Here is an 8,507-nt window from a genome sequence, read left to right as displayed (position 1 = left end):
CAGCTGACCAACTGTCGTGCGTGCGGCCGTGCGTGCGTGATTTCCATGGGTCTGGACGGCGAAGGAGAAGGCGGGGAGGCTAGCGCGCGCGATGCATGCATCGGCACATGCCGGCAGTAATGATGGTCCGGAGCAGCAGGGACGACAGCGAGGCGGTTTCAGCGACGGACCTGCCTGCTACTTCTCATAGATAGTAGTGTCGGGGGACTACAGTGACCTGCCATTTCTTAGGTCGTGTACTCTCTGCTCCTAGCCCGTGCAAGCGCAACCATGCATCCTGGACCGCAAAAATTCTGCCTCTTTCGAGAGAGAGATAAAAAGAGGCGCTTTAAAGTATACAGGAATTTCGGTTCGGGTTGATTGATGATTCTAAATTCAGAACGTCGGTATGATTCGTTCCTCCATCGCATATTTTTCCACCCCTCATATAGCTGTCCAGTCCAGAGAGCTCCACCATCCGGACGACTAGTCTAAGCTATTCTTGCACTTGCGCCGAGTGAGAAGGGAAATGCATGCCGGAAGGCGACCTGCAGCTGCCGTTTGTGGGCATCGCCGCCCTTTTCGGCCACTTTGGCAGCCCTCGACCAACCCCAATCACACCCAACACGGCATCCAGCAGACCAGCACGCCACCGTGTCAACCAACGGGTTTCCGCGTTGCGTCCAAACGGCCTCAGCACTCAGCAGCAGCCACCTCATCCCGTCAGCCGCACACAAAGTCCGCCGTCGTGTTGTGACGGACCTCTCAGCCGTCGGATTTCGATGGGACGGTTGCCGACAGAATTGGGTCTGTTTGGGTTCTCAGGAGGAGCCAAGGCCCAGTATAAAATAGACCGAGCCCATTTAACTATCCCATCGATTGATAAGCTTCAGATTTTATTTTTTCAGAAAACCGAAACTGAGTTTTCAGAGCTCTGAATACAAGACATCGATCTTCAGAAAGTTCTAGAAGATTCAGATCCCTGCAGCTCTAAAACAGCCACACTTTCAGGGAGACGAGACTAGGCGAACGGAGATGGTACCCTGCCGCCGAATGTACAGCGACTCGACTCTGAAGCGAGCCGTCACTGGCTGCTCCCCTGCCAGTTGTCCGGCGTCGGGCGCGGCGGGTACCCATCAGATCGAGCCGTGTTCGTCGATCGCACCGCCAGCGTGTGGCCACGACGGAAGCCGTCCCACAAAGCTTGTCAGCCAGCCACCGGACGAGAAGACCGAAGACTCGCCTGGGTGGACAGCGACGGCGCCGAGCCGCCGGCCGAGGAGTTGCGTGCCGGTTGATCGCGGCACGGCCGGCGCCTGACGCCGACAAGGAACAGATGCAAGTGCAACGAACGCATGGGATCCATCCAAACCCACCCCCGCGGCCGCAAGGCCGTGCCTTGTTTCATTGACTTCTCAAACATTGCCTCGTTTAGTTGAAATTTTTTTAAAGCTACTGTAGCATTTTATTGTTATTTAACAATTAGTATCCAATCATAATCTAATTATAATTAAAAGATTCGCCTCGTGAATTTCGTCTAAACTGTGTAATTAGTTTTATTTTTTATTTATATTTAATGCTTCATGCATACATCTAAAGATTCGATGTGACGGAAAATCTTAAAAAATCTTTGCAAAATTTTGGAAACTAAACAGCCACCAAGATGAATCTGAACGCAGGGCAGCATGCTTCCTGGAAAAAAAAACAGGCGTTGTGAGCGTCCGCACCGCACCAGCACGGCAGCACGTGATTATCCAGATCAAGCAGAATTATGGCAGGTGGTGGCAACAGGCTCTCTTTCAGGTTTTAATCCTACGATACGACATCCATTATAACAGCCATAAATATTTGGTTAAATGCAGGGAGACAATTCCAGGGATTATTTACTGCAGCAGCAGTTTACAGGGACCGCATCCTCTCTCTCTTTTTCTTTCCCAATTGCAGGTGAATGGCAAAATTTTCCCAACCAAAAAAGCACAGTAATATGAATCGGTAAATGATCTTGCGATCGATCGAATGAAGAACATAGAACATGGGGCTCTGTTCGGTTTCAGGTCTTCAAAGCGGTGTTTTTGCAGATGGGGCACACGTTCTTCACCACCAGCCATTGCTTGATGCAGACAGCATGGAAGTCGTGCCCGCAGTCCAGCCTCCCAAGATCGTCTCCATCAACGTACTCCTCCTGGATAGCGAGAAAGAACACAAGTATATATTAGCAACATACTCCTCTTGGATAGGGAAAAAAGAACATAAGTAAATATTAGCCTTGTTCAACTACTACTATAGTACTATTTCATTGCTTTATAACACTAGGTGTCACAGGGACATGTTTACAGGAAAAAACAAATAAATTCACACCAGATAACAGATACTGATATGATTTACAACATTGCTGGAAATCCTGATAAATAGACATCTTTCTGCTACAAGTTTTGTTGACAGAGTTGATGTTATTGTTGATTGGTCCCCCCTTAAAAAAGTTTAACAGTTTGGGTCTGAATCCAAGTCCCCACTAGAACCTAGTGTTAGTATATTTGGTAGTTAGGATATTGTAATCATGTACTGACATATGTATCCGGAGAGGCATCTTGCCCTCCAAATCGATGTACTCTAAGTATTTCGCTTGAGAGGTTCAATGCAAATAATCCCACACATTATACTTACTTCTATGCTATCAGTCATGCTAGAGATAGATTGTAAATCTTTCCTGAGACACTAGAAATCAAGATCAAGGGACAAGACATATATTCTTAATTCCACAACTTCAAAGCGTTAATTAATAGAAATCCACAGACTACCAGAATAGGATTTTCCTTTGGAGACCTAGATGGTATAAGTAGACAAGCTTGGAAACTTTAGTTTTAACTTGCCATTCTAATCTTTGTGCACCAATTTTGTTAGATGCTGCATTTCTTTGTACACATGATGGCTTATGTGACCCAGCTGAATGCTCAATCACCATAATTTGAGACGACAAATTGCACGTACTTCAATCATTTAATGTGATTGGTGTATCCGACTGAAATACTTATGGCCAACTGAACAAGGCCTGAGTTCTGAGAAGGTTGGGAGTATATGAAATACCTGGCAGATACAACATGGTTCAGGGTCCAAAGATGCTTTTAGTCTCCAAGATGAAAATTTCCTTTGTTTGAGCAACTTTATCACAGCTTCCTCGCTGAGGCCAGTGCTAACATTTCCTATTCTTTCCTCAAGTGCTAATAGTTCCTGAAAGTAGGGCAGCCATCTTGGATTAGATTTTAGATTGGCAAAGATGAAGGTAATGCTTCACTAAGGAAAACAAACCTCATAGGACATATTGTCAATATCAAGGCGCATGTCCCTATGTCTGTCGTGAATGTCAACGCCCCCATAGAAGATAGACTGTTCAAGAATACATTTGAAGTAAGAAGGAAATCCCTCAATAACTAGCAGGTAAAAACTCAAGGGCATCGAAAATAACTTTTGAATTCATTCAGTTTTATTAGTTGTTCATGCTGTATACTCGTGGCATCCAAGAACTTTCTATCTTAGGACAACTCCTGACATTTCATATCGGTATATCTTGACTTGTTTATTTTAAGCAAATTAAGAATAAAACCTTCAGCCACTTAATAAATGTGTGGTGGTTTTGGACTACAGTAGATCAGAGTAGGTAATTCATTTTCACTTGTATCTGTGTTTCCCTTGTATGCTTAAACTTACGGGGTAGTTGATATCAGTCCTTAGTTGTCCGCTGTAGGTATGCTACAATTATAGTCATGTATTTTTTTTACTACTCTATTTTCTTAAGTTACAGGGTACCACAGGCTGGCAAATTTAACACAATGTTAGGCTGAAGGATGATCCTACTAACCAGCCGGTCATAACTCATATGTTAACCACGTTCAAAGAACAATTTTACTTTGGTGGAATATAGAAATAATGGTAGCAAATTGAGTTAAGAAACTCAGATGAATATTGCTGGTACTGACCTCGAGCCTTACATTCTCCCCTCTATGAATCATTTCAAGTGCATTCCGGATCTGTTGACAAGTAAAGAAGTTAGAACTCTATGGATTGCCATCAGACAATGAACCATGCACCTTTACATGATTGTCACAGTAGTTAACGCATGCAAGAACAAGCAAGGCTACGGAAGAAAAGGGATAACAATAGCACAATATTTGGCATACAAACATACGGTGAAATAGATCATTAAGGTTCAAGTTTATTGTGGCTGTAAAAATGAACTTTGCCCCCATCTCTATAACTATAGTAGTCAAAATGTCTAAGAAAAACAAACGAAAAGGTGCATCAACTGGCAGTGTGATAATATTTGAAAATAAATGATAAAAAACATTTCAGTATTTCAAGAGTTGCAGGGGTATGAAGAAGCATGCTAGATTGAATTAGGGATCATGAAGTGCACAAACAAAATGAAATAAAGCATTTCGATTTTGAGTAGGAGCAGCTTCTAACAATTTTGTCTGGGAATAGCTAGGGTGGCTTGCTTAGATAGACAAACACAAAAATGACAAGGAGAGCTGAAAACAAGGGGGGGCCGTTACAAGCAGAAATTTATAAAATCGAGGTTGATCTAGTGTAATATTTGCTGTCACACAAAAACGCCTGATAATGATGCACTTTTATGTTTCCAAGTGGATGCTACAAACCATTTTTGTCTTTTGTTCTTCAGGAGAACGAACAGAAACCGATCAACATACCTCCATTAACCTTCTTCCTTCCCTATCCCTTGTTGATGAAGGAACACCCCAAACACCATCGCCCTGGCGCTCCAACAGAAACCCTGACCTTAAGCGTGGGGGTTGATGGCTGCGGAGTGCTCCAGATAGACGACCAATCTCCTATAAGACAATAAAAGATCAAATCGAGAAGATGTTCTATCAAATTTCAAGTATGCCATCTGACAAGACAAGCAATCAAACTGAAAACCAAAATGCGAAAAATGGAGCAAAATTTACCTCTGACAAGTTTCGAGGATGGCGTCTGGTGAGGTTTTGGTGATTGAATCCTGCTGGTGGATTGAAGGTTGAACTGTTATTAGCTCTTGATACAGGAGGAATACTTCCTGATATTGCAGTGCCTCGGACATCAGAACTCCAATTAGATGGTTCTGGCACCAAACGTCTCAGGTCTACTGCAGATGGGGGAACTAAATCAGAGTAGTTGGTAGGCACCACATTCCTCCTAGGAACGTCTTCACTACCAAGAATTCTGTTCTCCAAACTGCCAGCTCTCGATGATGAAGCTCCATGGCCAGTGAAACGGTTTGCCGCCTGTGGCACACCAGGAACATTCACTGGATGCTGGTATTGCAAGTTGAGGCTGCTGGCCACAGGAATAACCTCCTGGGGATCATCAAATGCACTTTGAAAATGAGGTGGCTGGTGATTCCATGAATTAGAAAGCCTTATTGCATTTGAAGAAGGCCATACACTACAGGGAGCAATCTGTTGAGACGTGGTAGTTCTTGCCCGGAAACTTCTCTGCGAATTCCCAGCATTGTTGACCACTCCATTAATGTCATAGGTACCGGCTGAGATCCCTGCATTAGTTCCATATCGTGGGAGTTGATCCTCAATAGAACTTGGAACTGGCAAGCAATTGGGAGAGGACGAATTTCTGATAGGTGTAGGATTGTAACTTGAAGAAGCAATGTTATGGAAAGCATTATCATTCCTGTGGGAAAAACTTGTGCTAGCACCTGCTGAACTCTGGCCATTGGCTCCTTCAATATTTTTTCTCTTGCACGCTAGCCGGCGACCATCCAGGGAACTACCTGGTCTTTGATCAATGCTTTCTTGCATTAATGAAAAATCACCCAAAGGGTTTTCACTAGGATTCAAAGTAAAAGAGTCTGCTTGCTCTGCACCTAGCAGGAATGTCCTGTATGGGTGTAATCTCAGGTCAGATGGCTGAGAATTTATACCATTACGATCACTGCCACCATACTGCTCAGGACCTTGAGAGGTACAGTTAACATTTGAACTTTGACCACATAGATCGTTAACGTTGGCATTAAGGTTGATATCCACATCCAGAGAAATGCCATTGTCAGCTACCAGCCGCCTTTCACCAATCCTCAGTCCACCGCCAATGTTAAGATGCTCTGTTTTGACATTGTTAGAGCTGCCATAGTTTAGTGCGCTGCCACTTGAACTTGCTTCGCCTGATTCCCAGAAACCAAGAAATGTACCATCTTGCTGTGCCTCATTTCCATATGGCATGGTGGCATCACTGTGATTCATCTGATAACCTTGAAGATTCTGTGATTCTACTGATCCAAGAACATTATTCCAATATGACTGCTGGTCCATCACAGGGTTGCCTGAACTAGATGCAATGTCGAATCCAAAAACATCAGCATAATGCTCCATAGAATTCCTCTGCCCTTGCATTGTGATGATCCAAACTAGGGCAACGAGATATCAATTGGTCTGTTGCCTTAGCATCTCTGATGGTTCCTCTTCCAGTAGTTTAAAGGACCTGTCAATTGTAAGTAACACATCAAACATTTGGGCAACAGAATTGTACTGCAACTTTATTGGAACACAAGAAAACAGACTGAAATGAAAGCGATACAGAACGAGGCTACGGTTTATCTAGGCTTTTTCTTCAATATTTGCCACCAAAATATGTCAACTTTACATACAAGAAACTATTGTCTGCACTGCAAAATATTGTAGTTCTACTTTCGGTTGTTACTCTATGGAAGTAGCTTCACCTGTTTTGGTCTCACACATTACTGTAGTAGACAGCAACTAATCAGGGTATAGGCAACTAATATGACTGTAGCAATCTTGGCATGAGCCGCATTTGGTGTGGCGTACGCGTGCACCAAACTTGATGGTTTGGGTTGCTGTTGCGAATAAAAAGCTGTGGTGATGCATGCATTTTAATGGGTGAAAGCAAAGCACGGTGAATGTACAATGCATGCGACCTAAACAGATGGACCGCATGCAGGTGGGGCCCATTGCTTCTGTGGACGCTCGCTCAAAATATACAATCTTTTTCTTTTGCATTTATTTCCCTTCCCTATCGGTTTGCAAAAGGACGCAGTAAAAGAAGCAAAAATAAAGGGAAAAGGTGGAGGTAGCCATCCACGGTTTCAATGAGAAGGATCGATTCCCTCTGCGATCACGAAACTGAAACATGGGAGCAGATAGAGATTTTTCACTGAACCAAGAACGCCCAATACATCCATCTATCTCTGTATCGCGAGCAAACGAAAAAAATGTTTTTTTGTTCAACATGGAAGTTGAGAATTTTGCTTCTGAAAAAACAAGAATTGTTGACTGTTTAACGAGAACCATATCCAGGCCGCACCTTGGACAACTACTGTGGATTGAACATGCAGGAATCAGCGAGAAAAACCACATATTTGCGAAGGAATCATGGACTGAAACGGGAGAAAGGGATTGTTTCGCCATGCAAAATCAAGAGATAAGACTAGAAATACAAAAAAAAAAGAGGAGCAGTTTAACAGAGAGATGCAACAAACCGTATCAGAAACTGGCCCAGAGTTTCTGAACAACTCGCAAGAACCGCAATCCAGGCAAAAAGAACAGGCTTGTTCTGAGTCCTCTTCTTTCCGGTCTCCGTTTCTCGATCCTCTCCACAGAGAGGAAGAGACAGAGAACCAACCCAGCAGACGGAGGAAACAAGAACCGATTGATTGCTTGCAAGAGAGAGGCAGCAGACAGATGGAACGGTGGGCAAACCGAGAGAGAATTCAGAGAGAAAGAGGGGGGTCGGTGGAGTGGGTGGAGAACAAGAGGAGGAAGGGAATGGGTGGAGGAAAATTTGTCAAGAGGGAGAGGGAGAAAGACAGGGAGGAGGAGAGGGTGGGGTGGTGAAGAGAGGATGTAAGGGAGGTGGGAGAGAGAAGTTTGGCTGAATTCGGGTTTATTTATTTCTCCCTCCTCTCTCCCTCTTCCCCACACACACTATCTCTCTCTCCTCTGGGTCTCTTTGCAAGGATCCCTTTCCTCCCCCACTAAAACCTTTTAAATGCGCCCCATTAGAATTAGCAGGAGTAGCCCCCCTTTAAGAAGGGCCAAAGATTAGAGGCCTGTATCGTGATGTCTTTCACATGACCTCCCTGCCCCTGACCCTTTTGGAGCCTTGCAGCAGCACACAACACTACGACAGCAGGGCCTCTCTCTCTGGGCATGCCCTGCGCTCTGCACAGCACCGCATTAGGATGGATGGCTATGCTCAATTGCTCACGCAGTCATGCTTTGCTCAAGCTCATCCCCTTCCATTGCATTGAATATCTTTTTGTTACCTCAGAGTAGCATCCTTTGCATTGAATATCTCTGGGTGTAATCCAAGTGTCGTGAGATATGTTAGTTGGATTGTGTGCAGTTGCTGCACATTTGTCAGCTCATGAGAAAAATATGAAAGCGAGTTGTTTCAGATCAAGCTACTACTCCTGCCATTTATTATGCATCAACTTGTGAGCTGTGTTGGAGCCTCTGGTGATTTATTTTTTACCTGCTAAAGGTCATTTCCTGGCAACTAAT

At 44.1% G+C, this 8,507-nt stretch overlaps 1 protein-coding gene across 1 annotated transcript; it reads right to left on the bottom strand.

Annotated features, from left to right (window-relative positions):
* Window positions 1-1,776: 1,776 nt before the first annotated feature.
* LOC136497742 (probable E3 ubiquitin-protein ligase HIP1) lies at window positions 1,777-8,127 on the bottom strand. Its single transcript, XM_066493590.1, has 7 exons — window positions 7,484-8,127; window positions 4,944-6,468; window positions 4,686-4,826; window positions 3,954-4,004; window positions 3,286-3,363; window positions 3,064-3,207; window positions 1,777-2,161 (listed from the first exon to the last, which is right to left on the bottom strand). The coding sequence occupies exons 2-7, from the start codon at window positions 6,378-6,380 to the stop codon at window positions 2,030-2,032; spliced, it is 1,983 nt and encodes a 660-aa protein (XP_066349687.1). The 5' UTR covers window positions 6,381-6,468; window positions 7,484-8,127; the 3' UTR covers window positions 1,777-2,029.
* Between the last annotated feature and the right edge of the window lie 380 nt (window positions 8,128-8,507).

The sequence above is a fragment of the Miscanthus floridulus genome, chromosome 12 (assembly GCF_019320115.1).
Source record: "Miscanthus floridulus cultivar M001 chromosome 12, ASM1932011v1, whole genome shotgun sequence".
Taxonomy (NCBI): domain Eukaryota; kingdom Viridiplantae; phylum Streptophyta; class Magnoliopsida; order Poales; family Poaceae; genus Miscanthus; species Miscanthus floridulus.
Note: the sequence above shows the minus strand (reverse complement) of the source record. Positions and strands in the feature narration are given on the sequence as shown.

Bases quoted from the DNA above. Each gene is read 5' to 3' on its own strand.
- LOC136497742 (XM_066493590.1), bottom strand. From the start codon at position 6,380: ATGCAAGGGCAGAGGAATTCTATGGAGCATTATGCTGATGTTTTTGGA. The intron at 4,005-4,685 runs GTATGTTGATCG...ACTTGTCAACAG, and splicing joins AAGGAAGAAGGTTAATGGAG to ATCCGGAATGCACTTGAAAT. The intron at 3,364-3,953 runs GTCAGTACCAGC...ATTCTTGAACAG, and splicing joins GGGAGAATGTAAGGCTCGAG to TCTATCTTCTATGGGGGCGT.